Below are 22,507 nucleotides of genomic sequence, written 5' to 3'. Positions count from 1 at the left end.
GTGACTCTTGATTTTAGGATGGCGAGTTTGATCAAACCCCATGTCGGGTGTAAAGATTACTTAAAAAGAAAAAAGTGATAGGAACTCTCTTACTATAAGCCACCACCACTAAAATCTAAATTACTTATATTCTTGGGAAAAAAACACAACAAAATATGTAGAAAGAAATAATCACATATTTCAACAGCTATTTGAGCACAAAGCAGAAGAATTACGGCAGTTCCCTCAGCCTCTTTGAGAACTGTCCTTTAACATTTGGCAGGTAATTCTTTTAAAAGTGAGGTAGGGGCACCTGGGTAGCTCAGTCGGTTAAGCATCAGACTTTGCCTTGGGTCATGATCTCATGGTTTGTGAGTTTGAGCCCTCGTCAGGCTCTGTGCTGACAGCTCAGAGCCTGGAACCCGCTTCATATTCTGTGTCTCCCTTTCTCTGCCTCACCCCCATTTGTGTGCTGTTTCTCAAAAATGAATAAACGTTTAAAAAAAAAATTTTTTTTTAAATAAAAAAAAGAAGTGAGGTAAAATTCAGGGCGCCCGGGTGGTTCTGTCAGTTAAGCGTCTAACTCTTGATCTTGGTTCCAGTCAATCTCATGGTTCATGAGTTTGAGCCTCGTGTTAGGCTCTGTGCCAACAGCACAGGGCCTGCTTGGGATTCTCTCTCTCCCTCTCTGCCCCTCACCCACTTGCTCTCAAAAATAAATACATACAAGTTTTTAAAAAGTAAGGTAAAGGGGCGCCTGGGTGGCGCAGTCGGTTAAGCGTCCGACTTCAGCCAGGTCACGATCTCGCACTCCGAGAGTTCGAGCCCCGCGTCAGGCTCTGGGCTGATGGCTCAGAGCCTGGAGCTTGTTTCCGATTCTGTGTCTCCCTCTCTCTCTGCCCCTCCCCCGTTCATGCTCTGTCTCTCTCTGTCCCAAAAAAAATAAATAAATGTTGAAAAAAAAAATTTTTTTTTAAAAGTAAGGTAAAAGTCACATAATATAAAATCAAGTACTTTAAAGTGAGTAATTCACTATGTTGTGCAACTAACACCTCTAATTCAAAACACTGCCATAATTTCAGAGTAAAATTTCTTATCCATTAAGTAGTTTCTCCCATTTCCTCTTTCCCCCCATGTCTCTGGAAGCCCATCAATTTGCATTCTGTCTGTATGTATTTGTTTATTCTGGATATTTCACACAAATGTAATCACATAATGTGACCTTTTGTGTCTAAGGCTTCCTTCACTTAACACAGTATTTTGGAGGTTCATCTATGTTGTGACAGGTTATTCTTTTTATAAAATATTCCTTAACTTCATATATACTGTTCATAAATATAATATATAATAAACATTAAAAAAATAATCATATGTCCTTTGTAAATTATACCACAGTATACCATTATAGAGGTATACCATTCTAAAAGAGGTTGAGATACCACATAGCAACACTGATGCCAGGCCAACCTGACAACAGCTCTGTCTTTTCTTTACTTCATCACCATGGGTTTAGGACAAAAGAACTACTCTGAAAGCAAAGTACCATTTCAGTACTCACTGTAGTGGTAAATGAAAGCCTAAAAGCAGGCACTATTACTTAAAGATTTACTCAAATAATCTGAATGCTAAATAAAACTAAAGATAATAAAGTTCATAAAAAATTTCAAATTTCTTTTATGAAATCAAGAAAAGTTACTCTTTGCTTAAGGTGACAGCACAAACCCAAACTTCACCATCTCTGGCCCAAAACATGATTAAGAAATATGTTACAACACATACCACCCAAGCAAAAATGTAACAGCTTCAACCAAAAACAGAGGAAAAGGTCAGTGAAAGAACTTTCCAAGAAATTGCAGGCCTTGGGCAACTCTCCATGTAGCTCCCAACTTGGTTCTCTAGACAGAAGATGGGGGTGGGGGTGGCAGTTGAGTGAGAAAACTCCAAAAAATTTTAGCAATAACTTTCCAACCCAGAGAGGTTGGAAAGATATAACAAGTCATATTGAAGGTAATTCCAGAAGAAATTTTCCTAAATGTAAAAACCCCTTTTCCTTCTACCTCCCCTTCCATCTTAACAGAGAAAGGAAAAGAGTAGAATTCACCATCCTGAAGACTCTTGCAGAAAGGAGGAAGAACAAAGAACAAGAAGAATCCTAATTATCCACATCTAATTATCTCTAAATAGACATTTGGCTAACATGTAGATAAAAAAGAAAAAAAAAAGATCTTTCAAAGGAGTAAGGGTAGGAAAAATGTATTACCAAGGATGGCTGTAAACTCTCAAGTGTCCCAAAGTGGCATCACATACCCAAATACTCTGTTGGTTCAGGGAAATGGAAGTAGTTTCTACAAGGAGAAGGTAAATAGGCTTGGAGTGGGGGTGGGGGTAGGGGTGGGGAAGAGAGCAGATTCTGCATAGGCGAAAAAGCTCTAGGTGTCCACCCTGGGTTTGAACACTAAAGACTGAACTGTGTCAATGGAATCTACCTCACACAATAGCACAGCACATTCAACCAAGATATAGTGGAGAGCACAGCCTATGTCTGGAATAAGGCTGGATACAGCAAATCCATATATCTTTCCAATAAATAATCCTCAAAGCAGAGCTCACAGGAGAAGAAAAAGAAACGGATTTTAAAAGGCACAGACAGATTCAAAGACAATTCTTGTTTGGATGTCTCAGCACAAAAACAATTTTGTAATCAAACTGACAACTAAGGAGAAGAAAAAACAAAAACAAACTAGACATGACATCTCTATATTTGGGTGGAATGTACCATGAAAAACAGAGATGAAAAATCTATTCTCAGAACTGAGTGATGTTGATGTGTCGATACAGGTTCACTGCTTGTAACTAATGTACCCCTCTGGTGAGGAATATTGACAGGGAGGGAGTGAACATGTGAGAGCAGAAGATCCAAAAACTACTCTAAAAAATTAATGTCTATTAAAAAAAAAATTTTAAAAACCTGCTGTGGAAGCGCCTGGTTGGCTCAGTCAGTTCAGCGTCCGATCTCACACTATGTGGGTTTGAGTCCTGCATCAACTCTGTGCTGACAGTGTGGGGCCTGCTTGGGATTCTCTGTCTCCTTTTCTCTCTCTGCCCCTGCCTGCTCTTTCTCTCAAAAATAAATAAACTTAACAACAACAAAAAACCTGTTCTGAAAGAATCTCTCTGCTAACATTCTGAGTTGTAAGAGAGAACCTGATCAGCAAAAAGCCAATAAAATTAAGAACTCAAAGTTGAGATGAAAAGCAAGATTAGAGCTAATAAATAAAGCACACTGAAACATAACATTATTACAGAATGAATGAATTATAAATAATAAATAAAAATACAACATAACTGAAAACCAAGGTACTACCGAAGAGACAATCATAGGGATACAAGAGGAAAGAGAACAAGACTTAAGATAATTACGAAGATAAAAGATATGCAAGACAAAGGCAATCCAACGTAAGGAAACCTGGTTTCCCTAAAATAGAGAATCCTATTAATCAGAGGGGAGCCTGGATGGCTCAGTTAGTTAACTGTCTGACTCATCATTTCAGCTCAGGTCACAATCTCAGGGTTTGAGAGTTTGAGCCCTGGTCAGGCTCTGTGCTGACAGCAAGGAGCCTGCTTCTCTTCCTGGCCTGCTCCCTCTTAAAAGAAATAAACTTTAAAAAAATTAAAAAAAAAAAAATTAGACATAATGGAAGATTATTTCTCCCCTAACTGAAAGAAAAACCAAATCTCCAGGACAAAAGGACATAAAGATTTAAAAAAAAAAAAAAAATGCTGATATTAAACAATAGATTCCAAGACATAATTTGGTTAAGGTAATGATATGGACGAATAAAGAAACAATTCTTTCAATAGCCTGTAAAAAAAAACGTCAGGGCAAAAAAATTAGGCTGAATTTAGATTTACCAATACACAATGCTGGAAAATAGTGGAGCAAAACTAAAAATGGAGAGAGGAAAAACTGTGACCCAACAATGAATTTCTCATTAAAGTAATGGCGATTGGCAGAGATTCTCAAATGTGAGAAATTTTTAAAAACTTACACATCTTTTGATAAAAACTATTTGATGATAAAATTCAGTCAATCAGGAAATGAAAAGGCAAAGCCCCAGTAAAAAGACCTAGTGGTTGGCATTGAACCATTAAAATATAGAACATTAAACAAGCATACAGAATATGGCTACAGAAGGTAAATGTAGTTATTTTTACACTTTTAAAATTTAAAACGCGTAACTGTGTAAATTGACCTGTTTTCTAAATGGAATCAGTATTTATTAAGATAAGTTAATCAAGAAACAGGTGTAAATACATTAAAGAAATAAATGGAATGAACAAAAGAAATAAGAAACCCAAGAAGGAAGGGGTAAGGGGAGGATGTATAAGTGATCATTTTCTCAGCTTTTATAGGTGAGAGGTTGGCAGATATTATCTAAAACTGTTAAAAGAGATAGATGAATAAGAATAGTATATAAAATAGAAGGGCAACAATTAATAGTCAAAAAGAAAAAAATTCACACATAAAAGGGACAAGAAAAGAATAAGAATTATGGTAAAGCACAAAAGAAAACAAAGGAAACACGAAATACACTCCTACTAGACAAATGCTAACGAAAAGAAAACTAGAGTTTCAATATTAATCAATGAACAAGGCTTATTAACTCTCGGCAGAAAGTGTTAAAACAGGGGGCCCCTTATAATGGGAAAGGGTTCATATTCACAATGACAAAACTATATTACTGCAACAAAACAGTAAAGCACAAACTATAGGAAACAGAAACACAATAGAAATAGCGGATTTTAATTCTTTCATCAATCCATGGATAAACAAAGTAGACAAAATATATGTAAGGAAAAATATAGAAAGATGATTAAACTGAACTAAGGAGTGAATGTTGTTTGCTGTAACTTTTTTTTTTAATTTTTTTTTTTTTTAACATTTATTTTTTTGAGACAGAGAGAGACAGAGCATGAACAGGGGAGGGCCAGAGAGAGGGAGACACAGAATCTGAAACAGGCTCCAGGCTCTGAGCTGTCAGCACAGAGCCCTACGCGGGGCTCGAACTCACGGACCGTGAGATCATGACCTGAGCCAAAGTCGGCCGCTTAACCGACTGAGCCACCCAGGCGCCCCGCTGTAACTTTTTAAAAAATATTGATTTATTTTGAGAGGGAGGGATAGAGAGAAAGGAGAACAGGGGGAGAGGCAGAGAAAAGAGAATTCCAAGCAGGCTCAATGCTGTCAGCACAGAGCTGGGCGCAGGGCTCAATCTCATGAACTGTAAGATCATGACCTGAGCCGAAATCAAGAGTTGTCCCCTTAACTGGCTGAGCCACCCAGGTGCCCCAATATCTTACTGAGAACACCTCTTTAACGTGCCCATATAGATTATAAAAATGGTATATATCAGACTGCAAAGCAAAACTTTAAATTCTAAAAACTGTAAATAGAATACCTTTATCAGATTACAATGCTATAAAAACTAGAGCTTATTTACAGAAATAAAAGCAACCCTCCTTCAATCACAATGAATTCAAAAATTCCCTCAAAACTACTCTTTGCTTAAAGACCATGTGAAGACAAATTTCAGATTACATAGAAAATAAAAAGAAAATATTACATATACAGCCAAAATCTGTGTTAAAACCTCTACATAATTAAAGAGTGAATGAGAGTGGGGGGATGGGTGAAATAGGTGATAGGGATTAAGGAGTGTACCTGTCTTGATGAGCACTGGGTGATGTATAGAATTGTTAAATCACTCCATTGTACACCTGAAACTAATATTACACTGTATGTTAACTATACTGGAATTAGAATTAAAGACAGTGAATGAAACAAGTACCCATCTCAAAAAGTTTGTAAAAGAACAATAAAATAACCCCCCACCCAAAAAATATAAAGAGATGAAATTAGAAATAAATAGGGAAATGGTAGATCTGGCAAATAAACCCAAGGAGCTGATTCTTTGGGGACAGGAAAAAATAATATGAAAAGTAAACCACTGCCTAAATAAGACAATTTTTAAATGTCAAAATACTGACATTCTGGTGTGTTATAAATAATCAAAAAATTGGTGTATTTTTGTTATATGTACACGATTTCAAAAGATCAGCCATCAGGTGAAATAGCCTCAAGGGCACCTGGGTGGAGAGGACTGAAGTTAAAGGAAGCAGAAAGCAAAATGATGATGTATAGGGCATATATTTTTATACACTAAAAACCTGAGGGGCACCTGGGTGGCTCACTTGGTTGGGATTTTGACATCAACTTAGGCCATAATCTCGTAGTTCATAAATTTGAGCCTTGCACTGGGCTCTGCACTGACAGCTCAGAGCCTAGAGCCTGCTTCGGATTCTGTGTTTCCCTTTCTCTTTGCCCCTCCCCTGCTCTCTGTCTCAAACTAAATAAGTAACCATTTTGGGGGCGCCTAGGTGGCTCAGTCAGTTAAGCTTCCCACTTCTGCTCAGGTCATGATCTCAGGGTTTGTGAGTTCAAGCCCCCCACCGTGCTCTGTGCTGACAGCTCACAGCCTGGAGCCTGCTTCGGATTCTGTGTTTCCCTCTCTCTCTACCCCTCCCCTGCTCTTCCTCTCAACAATAATAAACATTAAAAAAATATGAAGTTAGGTAATGCTTAATACAATTTTATATTAAAATATATTAAGAATTTTGTGAATTCTGACCACATATAAATACTGAAACAGTCATTCATTTTGCTCTTATATGCTAACTACAACTGTTGGCTAGTGTGATCAATCAAAAGGAGAATTACAAAGAAACAAAATAATAAAGATGCTGCAAGTACTTAAACCCTGAGACAGCAAAATTCTATCATGTAAAAATCTGAATATCTAGCTGAATTGGTCAATTTTTCTAGGAAAATGGAAGTTGCCAAAATGAAGCTCAGGAGAGAGAAAAATTAGACTAATTAATCAACAGAAAAAATTGAGAAAATGCTACCCCATTTCTTGAAAGACACTGGGAAATAGGTGGCTGCTGCTCTTTGAGCTTCACAATGTCACCCAAGGACAAAAAGAAAGATGGCAGAAAGTTGGCCAAAAAAGACAAAGACTCAATGAAAGAATCGGGCCCAAAAAGAAGTGGCCCAAAAGCAAAACTTGGGACAAGCTCAATAGATAACCTGGTTTTGTTCGACAAAGCAACATATGACACTCTGTAAGGAAGTTCCCAACCATAAGGTTGTAACTCCAGCTGTTGTCTCAGACTGAAGATTTGAGTTTTCTTGGCCAGGAAAGCCCTTTAGGAGCTGGTTAGTAAAGAACTTACTAACTGGTTTCAAAGCACAGAGCTCAAGTAATTTACACCAGAAGCACCAAGGGTGGAGATGTCTCAGCTGCTGGTGAACACGCATGAAGAGATCTCACCAAATGAACATTTTGGAAAATAAAAATTTATTAAATTAAAAAGAGAGAGAGATTGGAAAACAGTATCATCAAATGACAGTAGTAGTTTGATCCTATTAAAACTGTTTCAGAGTTCAGAGAAAGAATAAAAGGTTCCAGATTGTTTTTATACCATTAGTGCATTCTTTATTCTAAATCTGAAAACAAGGATAAAAATAAAACTAGAAAAAAATTTTATCACCAAAAAAATCCTAAACAGACCATCAGCAAACAGAATTTAATAGTTCATTAATATTCTCATATATATGAGAATCACCCCTGGAACGCAAAGTTAGCTCAATATGAGATAGTTTATTTGTATTATATACAATATTGAACAGACTGAAAGGAGAAAAACTATACATTTAGGTCAATAAACCCTGAAAAATTATCTGGTAAAGTTCAATTTCCATTCCTGCTTCTTTTTTTATTTACTTTTTGTTTTTAAGTAGGCTTCATGCCCAGTGGGGAGCCCAATGTGAGGCCTGAACTAACAACCCAGAACTGAGATCAAGAGTCAGACGCTTAACCTACTGAGCCACCCAGGTGCCCCTCTTTACTTTTTTTTTTCCATCTAAGTTCCATGCCCAATGTGGGGCTTGAACTTATAGCCCCAAGATCAATAGTCACATGCTCTACAATAAAAGGCTAATCATCATGTTAATTAGTACATTTCACACCTAGAAGCACTTTTTTTCCTTTTTCCAAGAAGCATTTTCAATGCATGTATGAACACAGCATGCATGTAAAGTATTATTATATTCCCTATTTATTCTACAAGTATCAATTAGAAAAGAGAAAGAAAGCAAAATATCATTTATAGTTATGTTTCTAAGATTAGAAAACCCAAAAATATCATATGAAAAAAATATTACAAATAAAGGAATGCAGTCAAGTGGCAGGTTGCAAAATTAATACCAAAAGTTAATAGCTTTTATATACACAACAACCGGAAAACAAAATGTGAAGGGGGGAGGAAAAAAAAAACCTCTAAAAGATTAAATATGTAGGTACAAACAAACCAAACCAAAATTTAACATGCATACAACCTATTCAAATCTGAGCAGGTATGTAAAATTAACTTCAGCAAGCAGGATATCACATACTCTCGGCCAAGAAGAGTCAGTATTATAAAAGTGATATTCCCCAAACTAATTTATTAATTCAGTGAAGTACTACTTAAAAAACATCATGAGAACTTTGGAGAAACTGAACAAAGCTGTAGTAAAGTTCATTTGGAAAAACAAACATATAAGAAAAGCCAGAGAAATTCTTCTGTGCAAGACGATGTTTACAATGAGGGGCAGAAATAAAATGGGGGCAGAGAATAGCCTGGGTGCTCAGTCCCTTGAGTGTCTGATTTCAGCTCAGGTTATGATCTCACGGTTTGTGGGTTAGAGCCTATAAGGGATCACCGCTGTCAGCACAGAGCCTGCTTTGGATCCTCTGCACCCCCCTTTCCTGCTCATGTTCTCTCTCATAAACAGGTAAACATTAAAAAAAATTTTTTTTAAACATACTCTGAAGCTTTAATAGTTAAGAGTTTAGTACTATAGAAGAAAACAAAACAGTCAGACTGAGTAATAAAAGACAACTGCCAAAATGGACCCACAAAAAAAGGAACTCTGGTTTAGGACAGTTTCTCAACCTCAGTACTACTGATAAAGGAAAATGTCTCCTGGAGGGCAAAACTGCCCCTGCATGAGAACCACTGGTTTATGAATAATGGTGGTATTTCAAACTGGGGGTTGGGATAACAGATTTCACTGTTAAATTGTTAAATCGTACTGGAATAATTGGCAATTGGTCTGAAAAAGCATCTAGCTAAATCCACTTATGATTTTAAATGATTATTTATTTAAAATTATTTTTAATTGTGTTAAGTCATATATGTATATTTTGTCTTGGTAAAATTAAACATTACAGATCTCTATTATAATCATCCCTCTTACTCCTCAGAGATAAGTGCTTTAATTTTAAGTTGATATATAGCTTTCTCAAAGCTTTTGTTATATATTAAAAAAATATGTAATACACACTTGTGGAAAACATAATTTTTTAAAAGTTTATTTGAGAGCAAGCGTGAGTGGGGGAGGGACAGAGAGAATCCCAAGCAGGTTCTATACCTGCCAATGGGAGCCCGATGGGGGCTCAAACCCATGAACCGTGAGAACAGACCTGAGCTGAAATCGAGCAGGATGCTCAACCGACTGAGCCACCAGGTGCCCCAAAATATAATTTGATTGTGGGGAGGACGGCGGGAGGCTTCAGAGGAAAGCATGTGTGAACTTTTTTTTTAAGTTTATTTATTTCGAGGGGAGCCTGGGTGGCTCAGTCGGTTGAGCATCCGACTTCGGTTCAGGTCATGATCTTGCAGTTTGCTTAGGTTTCTGTGTTTCCCTCTCTTTGCCCCTGCCCTGCACATGCTCTATCTCTCAAAAATAAATGTTAAAAAAAAATGAAAGTTTATTTATTTTGATGGGGGGGAGAGGCAGAGAGTGAGAAAGAAAGAGAATCTCAAGCAGGCTCCATCCTGTCAGCGTGCAGCCCGACCTTGGGCTTGATCTCGACTTTGGGCTTGACTTCGAGAACTGTGAGATCATGACCTAAGATAAAATCAAGAGTCTGACGCTTAACTGACTGAGCTACTTAGGTGCCCTATAATATATAACCTAAAATACAAGAGGATTTTATAAATAGAATAAGCAAAACCCAGAAGTCATAAAAGATCAATGGATTAGAATTTACAAAAATTTTAAAACTCTGATACAGCAAAAATGATCATATAGTTAAAAAATAGATAAACTGGAAAAAATAATTTTTGTTACAGATAAGGGCTATTTTCTTATAAAAAAGAGTTGATATAAATTATTAAGAAAATGTTGAGTAACAATGGAACTGCAAATTAAGAAAAAAATAATTACAAGTGCCAGCAATCACTCAACTCACTTAAAGAAATGTAAATAACCACATGTGAAGTAACCAGTTGAGCTGAAGCTGACCCTAAAAAACGTAAATAAAAAATGAGACACCATTTTGTATTTATTATATTGTTAAGAAATGTGATGATATCCCAGAGTTAGTGAGGGTGTGAAGGAAATGACCAATCCAACAGTTTTTGGATGTTTTCAATGATCCAACTTTCTGATAAATGATCGGCACATGTTCTTTGACCTTGGAATTCTAGCCCTAACAATTTATCACATGAACATAGTACTTAACAAAAGCTTGACAGCAATATAATGAAGATTTAATGGGAAAACACTGCAAACAACCAAAATGTCTATCAAATGCATGCAGGTTAAATAAAATTTGGCATATCCATACAAAGGGAATACCGTGTAGTCAATGCAGAGAATAAGGTAGATTTGACTGTGACCTTCTCAAAGAGTTTCAAGATGCATTTTGTTAAGAAAAATCCGAATAATGTAAATAGCATAAACACCCCTGTGTTTATTTAAAAAATTACAGAAGTAAAGTAACCCAGGGGCACCTGGGTCAGTTGAACATCTGACTCTTGATCTTGGCTCAGGTCATGATTTCACGGTTCATGGGATCAGGCCCCACGTTGGGCTCTGCACTGTTGGTGCGGACCCTGCTTAGGATTCCCCCTCTCCCTCTCCCTTTCTGCCCCTCCCCCACCACGCGCATGCACTCTCTCTCTCTCAAAATAAATAAATAAACTTTTAAAAAATCTTAAAAAAAAAAAAAAGTTCGGGCGCCTGGATGGCTCAGTTGGTTGGGCATCCTACTTTGGCTCAGGTCATGATCTGGCAGTTTGTGAGCCCACATCGGGCTCTGTGCGGACAGCTCGGAGCCTGGAGCCTGTTTCAGATCCTGTTGTCTCCCTCTCTCTCTCTCTCTCTCTGCTTCTCTTCCACTCACACTCTGTCTCTCTCCCTCTCTCAAAAATAAACAAACATTAAAAAAAAATTAAAAAAAAAAAAAAGAAGAAGTAAAGTAACCTGGCTATTTAATTCTCACTAACCAACTCTGGAATCAATAGGTCCAGTCATATTTTTGGATGAACCCCTCTCTATCTGAATTCTTGCTACTGAGGAACCAAAAAAGCTCCAACATCAAAGGGATACTAGTACTACATATATAAAAACAGGAATATATATGATGCATACGCATGCATTTTTTTTTTTTTCCTGGAAGAACCCACAACAAAGTGTTAGACTTTCACTTTTTGGTGCCTTTCTGCATTATTTGAATTTCCTAACTCTACACATTTTTGAAAAGCCCAGATTTCTGAATTCTTAAAATTTTAAATTTTTGCACATTATTTTAAAACAACTGTCAACAGTTGTCAACAGAACACGGCATAGGGAGATAAATACCTTATTTTTAAACTTTGTACCTTTATGTAAGTAAAAGCCAATTAATAATTGCTGTTATTTTAAAAAATAAACAGGGGCGCCTGGGTGGCGCAGTCGGTTAAGCATCCGACTTCAGCCAGGTCACGATCTCGCAGTCCGGGAGTTCGAGCCCCGCGTCAGGCTCTGGGCTGATGGCTCGGGGCCTGGAGCCTGTTTCCGATTCTGTGTCTCCCTCTCTCTCTGCCTGGCCCTCCCCCGTTCATGCTCTGTCTCTCTCTGTCCCAAAAATAAATAAAAAACGTTGGAAAAAAAAAATTAAAAAAAAAAATAAATAAACATTGTGAGAAGGGCAAAAGGGGGGGGGGCGATACAAAAAGAAACATCAAGTCCAATTCTTCAAATAGTAAAATCTCAGAAAATTAGATATTCTATGACCCCTAGGATTTCTCACTAGAGAAGGAAAGAAATATTTAGCAAGTGAACATAAAGTTGATGACTAAATATAAAAGATTATAAAAACTGCAGAAATATTTCCTAAATGTTTATTTTTCACACCATGAAGTTACATAGTACTCACCCAGCTTGGAAAATCAGACCAAGTTGGAACTCGCTGACAGAGGTCCCGGAGAATACGTATGATAATCACACAGGACTGCAGACCATTAGCTCTAGCCTTAAGAGCAACACAAAAACCAGGTGAATTAATCTTAGAAATATTGAAAATATCCCTTGATGAAAAAAAGTTAAAATACCACTGTTCAATGGAAGCTCAGGTAAAAATAAAACAAAAATAATCACACTTAAAATTGGATTCAATGAGCTGCCATTTACAGCAGTATTTTATGCCAGGGTTAGTATTTAAGAGCTGGTATTTTAGGTCAAAGTAAACAGATTATACAAGAATAATATTTCTTGATCCCCTGTGAACCTTGACCTGTGTCATTTAAAACAGTAAACTTAAAAAAAATCTGCCTACATTAGAAATAAAAGAAAAAGTAAAGAGCTAAAAAGTTTGTCTAGGGACTGAAAGGTTAAGGAAATCTGTTTGGTTTCCCTTCTGTGCCTTTGCATGACTGCAAAGTCACTAAACCAAACAGTTTCTTCCTCACCTTTCACTCCCTACACTTATTAACTTAGAGAAAGAGGGGGAAAAATCTTAAAACTATACACAAAGCTTTAAACACATATTCCATTATTTAAAGCAAAAGTTAATCTGCAGCCTTATGGAATATAATATATATACACAAACATGTGATGTTCCTAAACAAGTAAACTTTAAATATAGCTACTAAAAATGAAAATAAAAAAACCCAAACTACAAAACACCCCCAAAACCTAAGGTTATTGTCAAATTAATAGTAACTGCAATATGCAGATCTTCATACCCAGCTATGTTAACATATTTTCTGAGATTTAATTTAAAATAGTATTGCTTGGGCAATCTTTTGAAATGTTTAAGCACAGTTAAACATGTTGTACTGAACTACTCTCTCATAAGGCTACAAGAAAAAAGTAAAATGATGTTCCGAACCTGGAACCACTTAGCGTGGCGTAGAGCAGCCAGAGCGTCAAGGCATTTTTGCCTGTCCAAGACGTCCGGTGGGTCTTTCACCATACCCGAGGTTACATCTAAAATGGATTGAATTGGCAAAATGCAGTGAGGAATGGGTGTTTGACCAGGTGAGCAAGACACTTCCTTATAGTAGCATCAGTGTCACATGAGCCATTTGAGAGTTTACCGGCACATTAATGTACCCAGAGAATTATTTTCAACAAATTTACATAATCCAATGTGAAGATCAAAAGGAGAATTTAAACTCTTATAATAAATAGTTTCTCCAAATATAAACCCTACCCACCAAAATAAAAAGGGAGGATTACTGGACACAGCGCACCAGCACAAAGACAAGACAAGAGGGAACACAAAAATCCACCTTAATAAATGAAGAGTGTATGATAAACTATGAAGTTTGTTCAGTATTCTAAATGGTCATGTCATTCTGGGGCTCATATAGCAAAGAACTAATAATAAAGATGGATTTATCAATATAGTAATAATCAGAGAAAAATGAAGAGTCAAAGATAAGCATTTCTAAGAGATCAATAATTTCTCTCCTGCAAGGAAAATTTTAGCTTCAAGGGAATATGAAATGCTCTTTTAAAAGGTTACCATAAAATATTCCAAAGAATAAATGTAGAGGAACAATGGGTAAAGTGGAAAAGGGCGATAGGAACCAGCATGATTAAACAGAATACGTACAGAAAGGAAGAGATGCAGTAAAGTAAGCAGAATGCTTTGATGATAAACAATATGTATGGTCTAAAATTGTAATAACTGATTTTAATTAGATTATTGTATTAAAACATAAATGAGCTATCTAAAAACTTGAGGAGAAAACTAGAGACAAGAAGGTAATTTTATATTCATAATAGCTGAAGGGCCAGCTATGTATCCATCTATACATATCTGTAAAGTGTGTATAAAAATAACAGCATATCTGCTAATCAAACTAGCCAAAATAGCAACTAAGTCAATCTAACTCATAGCTCTTGGGTAATTTTAATAGTATAGATATTTTCTAAATACAGTATAATCATATACCAGGAAAGTAGTCTCTGGAATTTAACAGTCTTCTGGCTAAGTGCATCAGATGTATGCAGTACTTAAGATATAATTTACGGGCACGTGGGTGGCTCAGTTGGTTGAGCGTCTGACTTCGGCTCAGGTTATGATCTTGGGGTTCATGGGTTTGAGCCCCGCATTGGGCTCTGTGCCGACAGCTCAAAGCCTGAAGCCTGCTTTGGATTCTGTGTCTCCCTTGTCACTGCCCCTCCCCCGCTCACACTCTGTCTCTCTCTCTCTCAAAAAATAAACGATAAAAAAAAAATTTTTTTTTAAGATATAATTTAATAAATCATTGAAGGTACCAAAGGAGTATGAGGGTCAAAAGAAATATATGATAAAAGAAGTTAAAGTTGGTTTTAAGAGTACAGGGCCACTTTAGGTAAGTTATTTAATTGTATATTTTGTATGAGCATTCAGTTATCTTAAAAGACACTTGTCCTGGGTTGCCTGGGTGGCTAAGTCGGTTAAGCATCCAACTCTCGATTTCAGCTCAGGTCATGATCTCATGGCTTGATTTGTGTCGGGCTCTGCACTGACAACACGCAGTCTGTTTGGGATTCTCTCTGCCCTTCCCCCACTCTCTCCCTCATAAATAAACATAAAAAAAAAAAAAGACACTTGCTCTTATTCTGAATAGGTAACACATAAAAAACCTTATTTTAGAAATGGTATAGAAGTCTCTCCACTGCATGGGCTTTCTGTTCTTAATTCTTGCTCTTCAAATAATCAGATGATACAGATTTTTTTAGAAGACATGTTAGAAGGGCGATTTACAGATAATCCAAGAACACTACGCCACACTACGCCACATTCTGAGAATTAACACTAAAAGAGGAATCTGAGTGCTAAAAAGAAACTGTCAAGACAAAATATTAGTGTTAAAAAAAAAACAGTGAACGGGGTGGGGCGCCTGGGTGGCTCAGCTGGTTAAACGTCTTAGACTTTGGCTTAGAACATGATCTCGCAGTTAGTAAGTTCGAGCCCTGTGTCGGGCTCTGTGCTGACAGCTGAGAGTCTGTAGCCTGCTTTGGATTCTGTGTCTCCTCTCTCTGCCCCTCCCCTACGTGCACTCAGTCTCTCTCTCAAAAATAAGCAAACATTAAAAAATGTTTTAATATTTAAAAAAAACAGTAAATAATCCTAAAACCTGTAAGACCTACTACTAATGTCAGAAACATACTGACCATTAGAAATGGGGCTATTCTGAGATAAGGAAAAGGGACACAGGAAAGCACAGCTAACTAAAGAAAAGGAAAGAAAAAAAGAAACAAGAAACCACTCCTCAAAGCAAGATTACAGAACTGCTGAAGGATCCTCTTTCCATGTCCCCTTATTTACATTATTTGTTAAAGCTAGGATGCAAATAGGTGACAATGTGCAATCTCTTTCTAAAAAGTTTATGAATTTCTAAATGTTATTTTTACAATGTTATAATTTCCTCCAAAATGTAAGAAAATTTCTCTTTTAGCACACATTCATAACTTTGAAATTTTTAATGACAATTTCAAAGATGCCAAGACACCTATTGCAATTTAAAAACAAATTAAGAGCTGTAAGTAGGAAGTTTCTGTTAAATTTAGAGTGTGGATTTTTGCACCCATTTTATATTTCAAGTGGATTAACCCCTTAGGTATACTGTACTAAAAACAAAACAAAAAAAAAAATCATACTTGTTGCTTAATACCCAGTTAACAAAACTCAGTTAATTTAAGAAAAAAAAAAAAAAAAGGCAAATTCTTACCCTACATAAATGTATTTCATAAATTTTAAGGGGTTAATCACCAGTTAGAAGACATGCTGTGTCCACACTACTTTATGATTAAAAGTTAATGGGAATGTATTAATTTAAATTAACATGGTTATATAAAATATATAATCCACCCACAACCATTTAAAAACTAGTGTGAACACTGCTCAATTCTAAATAGACAAAGACAAAACAAACAAAACAGCCACACAAAGGACAATAAATGCCAGACTCTGCATCCAAAAATCCCTCCTTAATCAAATGGCAGGTGTGACACTGAGCTTTTGAAAACCTTGGTCAAAAATCCTTCCGATGTCTTGGCAGCAACCCCTGACAGGAATCAATCCCCTCTGCTAGAAGGCTTTGGACCGGGCCTGATAAGCTACAGGTGGAAAAAAACACACACAATACTTGTCTTGCTGCAGAAAAGACTCTGTAGCAAGGGTTAGAGCATTTCGAACATTTCAAGCTTCAAGTCAATTAACTGTTAACTTAATGTTTAACTGCCAAACACAGTACCATAAAATAGATCTGTCATGCGTTTAACAGTTATTTGGGCAATTTAATAATTTCTTTTAAGTAATTTAAAGATAATTTTTGGTATTAACCAGGACCGTTAAAGAGGCTACCACACTGCGCAAGTCTTGAGATTTATAATTGCTCTTCCGGCAAAGCCTTCCTTACCCTCTGGACTAACTCCCCAAAGCAAGCTATAGGCTTTACGTGATTTTAAGACACAGAGCATTGGGAGCTGCAGTGAGAGAGAATACATACCGTTATTCTGCAGCAAGAAAGAAGCAATCTTCATAATGAAGCTAAAGACATAGTTTACTGCAGTTATCTGCAGCAAGGAACACTCTATCAATGTTTCTACAGTTTTTGCACATCCAACTTTTCAGCTCAGTGTCTTGAAGTAAAATCTTCCAATTTTGGACTGATCATTTCTCTCACCAAAGTATTTATGAAATCCAGAACAGTAATTCTAACTCAAGTCTGGGTCAGACAAAAATATAATTTTGTTTCCTTTAGAAGGGATAGGTTATCAAAGACTACCACAAATGCGATATGAACTTTAGACTTTTGCAACATAATAAAATGACTTGATATTGCACAAATTTAACTACAGTTAAATATAATTAGATAAAATGTGCTCTGAAATAGTTAAATGGTTATATGAATATAATTTCATCCTAAATATAGCAACTTTTATTTATATCATATTAGATTTTTTCCCCCAAATCCTAAGGGTCATATGTTGCATATGAATTGACCAGATTGACTCAGGAACTGTTTTTCTAGCAATATCCACAGCCAGACCTTGAGTGGAAACTCATGTTCATAGAAAAGATCCTTTTCACAAAAGCCATTTATTTTTAAGACGCAAAGCTTTTACAACATACAAGCCCTGATATGGTATACATATGAAGTATATGAGACATGTCTCCCAATGACTACATTTTAAATAAAGTGTTCTCTTCCTGGGTTGTGGAAAGCCCAGTGCCTTAAAAAAATTGTTTTGCTGTAAAAAAAAAACAAAAAACAAAAAACAAATTTAAAGGGACTACAACTAAGAGCCTAATCATGCTATTTTAGACAAGTTAATTTTAATATTCAATATATAGTATTTTCTCTTCTCCTTTATCACAAAGAAATATTAGTGTAGACTAACTCCATACTCAACAAGTTAAGATGTACAAAAACAACATGAAAGGAAACAAAGTAAATTTTATCTGACCCATAAAACAACAGAACCAACATAAGGCAGACACTGACCATGCTTTTTGGCTTAAAAGCTTTCGAAGCTTTGAAAATGTTATAGAACAGTCCCTAAAGCAACATTGCTGGCACCAGCAGGATTTCATATTCTACAATTGTAAAGTAAGTTTAAAAACCCTGAATTGTACTAGAACTTACTAAGTACACCTACACCATTTATTTTTCAATATATCTAGTATAATAATATTGGGATCAAACGCCCAAATCTATGTGCATTAGGATGCTCTGCATTTATTAAAACTCTCCAAACCAAAGAGCAACCTCAGAGAACTAGAAGTATTTACCTGAGGACAAGCCAAATCCATGATTACACTTATAACAATGCCTCTTAAAGTATAAGCATTACAAGTATTAAACCAATTTTATTTATGAAACTCTCTTGTCTTTTTTGTAAGACAAGGCAAGAACAAGAACTTCTTAATAGTAGTTAAATTTGTGGCCCCTTACTACCAACATTTCTTTAATTTTTTTCATGTGTCCACTATGTCAGCAAGAATAATTTTGAACTTTTTTTTTTTCCAGAAATCTGAGGTTAGCAAGAAAAGAAAAAAATTAGAAAATCAACAATACCATGAATGTTTTATGTAGAAGTACATTACTAAAAACATTTACTTTCTGGGAAGTGATCTTAAGCAAAACTGGTTGCTATAAGTCAAATCTATCAAATTCATATTTAATGCCAGCATGTTGCCTTCTAGGGCTTAATGCCATCTTAAAAGAGTAGATAAATGAAAAAAAAAAGTTAATAGAAAAGTAGAATGCTTAATGGCTTTCCAACCTCCTTCCCTCATGTTCTCCTCTCGAATAATTGGAGATGTCAGGGTGATAGTGACTTGCATTTTGGGTTCCACACATGAATTCAAAATTATTGCCGCTTCAGACACAGCACATTTTATGTCATACTTCTCAGGACTTATAACCTATGTAATGAAAAGTACAAACAAATTAGTTGGACCTTTTACATTATCAGACAAAGCAATTTCATTATGGATCTTTCATTTTCTCGGTACCTCAAGCATTTTACTTTAAAAAATTTTATTTTTAAGTAATTGTTACACCCAACATGGGCCTTGAACTTATAACCCTAAGTTCAAGAGTTACATGCTCTACTGACTGAGCCAGCCAGCTGCCCCTCCCTACCTCAAGCATTTTAAAAGTTGATAATATACTACTTCCTCCAAGAAGCCTTGCAATAATGCAAATATCATTAGTTTCTTACTATACTTTCCTTTTAGAATTACCATTATCTGTATCATGAGTTACGTGGATATGTCCCTCTTAGATTATGAATTCTTGGGTAACAGAAACACTGCTGTATTTATTATTGTACCTTCCAAATAGCACCTGGGTAGCTAAGTACTTGTACATTTGCAGAATTTGACTGAAACTTAAATAGATATTTGAACCTAACAGAAGCATAATTCAACCTTTCCCATTGTAAATTGTGAAATCAACAGATCTATATTTCATCAGAGAGCAAAAAGTCTTTATTAACATCCACAAAACCAGGAATCACTGCAATTTGGAAGATATTTAATAAGCCCCAGTTTACATTAATGAATGAAGACTACAGAAATTATACTGTTTATATTTATAACACAGTATCTAAATTCAAATTCTAGCTGTTACTTTACTAGCGATGTGAACATGGGCAAATTATTTAACTCCTCTGTTTCTGTAAAATGGGGACTGTAATTTTACCTAACCTATAGAACCGTTGGAGGACAAAATGAATTAACTACATAAAGCACTTAAAACAGTGCCTAGTACATACTAAGTATTATATAAATGTCAACTCTGACAATGATAATGATGAATTAATTCTGTTTCTTTTGTTTATCCACTTGTATAAAGTACAGACTGATTTGGAAAGAGTATTCTGCTTTTAGCCTAAGTGCCTGATTATTTCCCTAGGATATATCTCCTGTGTTGTAGTTTTACTAAGCATCACAATTAATATCAAGATGTTTCTTGCAAGTTACATAATTCTCTCAAGGTCCTCAAACCTTTTTCTCTCCCCCCGTTGTGCACCCCACTGCCCTTGCAGCCTCAACAGTGGGGTAAGAAGTAGATGCACAATGCTAATTCTGCTGGTTCCTAATACTTAAAAGTATTAGTTGCTTTGCTGTGGTCAGGCAGTATTTATTCTGACTCACTGCTGTAGAATACATATTATCAATGAAATGTCAATCCTTGGATTTAGAATGCCTAATTAAATTGCAAGGTTTTGAAATAAATTTTATACATTGAATTATTCAAGGATATTTATTTTAAATCTTAATCTGAGATTCTGACAAACTAACGTATAAAACTTGAAACAAAAAAAGTTTGCTTTTGTAAGACCAGAAGGGGGTATGCTACTAATTGTGCATTGCCATAACTTAGTGGACACAGATAGAAGTAATTCCTACCATCATAAACACAGAAAACCAAAACAAACAACAACAAAAAAATATATCAAACACAATAAAACGGAGGAAATTCAAACTGGAAAGACTATTTATTATATTTTACTAAAAACATGCATTCAGTTAAATAGGCAAAAGATTCATGAATTTTCAAAACTTAAGCTTGCAATACAGGGTCTTTATTTGAAAAAGAAAGAAAAACCATTTTCTGTCCTGTAACAACTGCCTTCTCTCCTATGCTTCAAATCTTGGAAAAAGAACAGGAAGAAGACATGTGCTAAAATTTAACATTTTTAAATAAATTAGCAGGATGGCTTCATGTCAAATACAAGCACTATAAAACCTAAAAAGACAAAGTAGAAAATAGTTCTGCCAGTTTGCACAACCAAGCAAAAAACTCAATATGGAAAGTCAAGCCAATAATTTAAAGGCTGGCTTAGGTTTAGGCTAAAGCACAGTTCGTCCTGCCAAAAACTTCTGAACTAGACAAGGGGTAAAAATGAACATTTCCATAATACTTACAGCAAGCTGTTTGGGTAGGTTTTCTGCAATACGGCTTAATAATGTCTTTGAAGGTTTCTCAGAGCACAGCAAAACAAGGTTGACATTTCTATCTCCTCGGAGAAGTAATCCTTTTGCCAATACTCCCACTCGCAAAACTCCTTTTAAAGCTCTGCAGTGAAATCAAATTATATTATGACATTTCTCTTCTCAACCAGAGCCATCATAATATCTACACAATAGTAAATCAAATATTTTTTACACTATTAAAAGTTTCATCAACTACAGTATAAAGATGAATTCAATATTATTAAGAAGTATACTTCATTTAGATAAGAAATATGGATAAATAAATGAAGAGCTAAGTTCTCACAGGGACAATTTCAAAGAACATTAACATTTCTGTCTCACTTTATAAATTAGAGTCATGTTTAATATAAAAATATTTCCAAATGGTAAAAGGAAAATGAGAGGTTATTGAGAGGTTATATGCAAAACTGATATGAAAGATACTCCTAAAGCTTAAGCTTCTTTATGCTTTATGGTCAATGCATTAAGGAAAAAAAGTTGCTAAAACAAAGACTGAAAATGGAACAGATGCAACACATAAAAACTGAAGAGCAGCTGAATCCAATTACCAAGGCTGCTTTGAAAACACTCAAAATAGTTTTATACAAATTTCAATAAAATGAGTAAAATCACAAGGTTGGAGATTCTAAGGAACTGTGCATTTCTCATTTTAGCAAACAGCAGCTGAATACATTAAATATCTGACCAAGCAAGATAAGACATGTACATTCACACAAAAGAGTTTTTCAGTCTTTGTAACTTTCTATTTCAGGTGTAAGAAGCCCATGTAAAGAAAACAAAAATATGCAAAGTAAATAACTCTGAAAACACACCTGTCTTTACCTCCCTCTTTTTTATCATCTCCCTCTTTGCTCTTACTCTTCTCATGTTCAGACAAACTGTCTGAAACAAGTTTTAAAGCACGTTCAGTGATAGAAACAATTTTCTGAACTGCTTGTAATTCTTCTTCAGTTGGATAAATGGTTGCGTGTTTTGTCATTACATAACGGTCATCAGATGAGTCAGGACGACGTAAAGGCTAGAGAAAAAAAAGTTACTTCATTTAAAAACGATGTTTCCTGGGCAAAAATAAACTATTTTTCAACTCTACATGTTTCTCGTATCTTTTTAATAAGAAAAGACAATGATGCCAAGTGTCTATTTAAAATTATCTTCTCTTTTTCCATTTCAGTAAAAACAAAAATGCAAACTATGGAAAGTTATACTATCAAGAGTGTGTATCTCTGTATGTATATATGCTTTGCCTAAACACCAGATCTAAGGTTATGAAAATATTTTTTACTCAATTTTAAAGACCAGTGGTTGTGACACTGGTTTTTTTTTTTTTTTTGGCTTTGATAAAACAGGTCTTACAAATGCTTGTTCTGTGTAAAGACAAATGAGAAAGAGAATCGGTTAAATAAAGAGGAGGAATTTGCTGTGCTCTCTGGACAACAGAACAAAACAAAATCTTCTTGTTTTTTGTAATCTAAACTTCTATGAAATGTTCTTCATAACCCAGGTGTCTCTTCTTTTACAGCTTCCATGGAACACAAACTCTCAAGATGCATATCTTTCCTATAGTTTCCCTAATACATCAAGTGTGATGCTCATGTGGAACCATTTACCTACCCCTATCCTGTACTCAATTCAGAAGTAGTAGTAGGTTT

The 22,507-nt window shown here is 35.6% G+C and overlaps 1 protein-coding gene and 1 pseudogene across 3 annotated transcripts in view; one reads left to right on the top strand and one right to left on the bottom strand.

Annotated features, from left to right (window-relative positions):
- Positions 1 to 22,507, bottom strand: part of ZFR (zinc finger RNA binding protein) — an 85,600-nt gene that overhangs the window by 16,006 nt on the left and 47,087 nt on the right. For 2 of the 3 annotated variants that reach the window (XM_047825347.1, XM_047825441.1), the window contains 5 exons: positions 21,671 to 21,876; positions 20,790 to 20,940; positions 18,638 to 18,779; positions 13,242 to 13,339; positions 12,288 to 12,383 (listed from right to left, as the gene is read on the bottom strand). In XM_047825347.1, coding sequence (XP_047681303.1) covers positions 12,288 to 12,383; positions 13,242 to 13,339; positions 18,638 to 18,779; positions 20,790 to 20,940; positions 21,671 to 21,876 — 693 coding nt within the window. The remainder of the gene's footprint in view (positions 1 to 12,287; positions 12,384 to 13,241; positions 13,340 to 18,637; positions 18,780 to 20,789; positions 20,941 to 21,670; positions 21,877 to 22,507) is intronic. The other variant, XR_007145360.1, reaches the window with a different exon arrangement.
- On the top strand, positions 7,001 to 7,359 carry LOC125148346 (40S ribosomal protein S25-like; annotated as a pseudogene).

The sequence above is a fragment of the Prionailurus viverrinus genome, chromosome A1 (assembly GCF_022837055.1).
Source record: "Prionailurus viverrinus isolate Anna chromosome A1, UM_Priviv_1.0, whole genome shotgun sequence".
Taxonomy (NCBI): domain Eukaryota; kingdom Metazoa; phylum Chordata; class Mammalia; order Carnivora; family Felidae; genus Prionailurus; species Prionailurus viverrinus.
The sequence above is the reverse complement of the archived record's forward strand: the minus strand, read 5'-3'. Positions and strand labels throughout refer to the sequence as shown.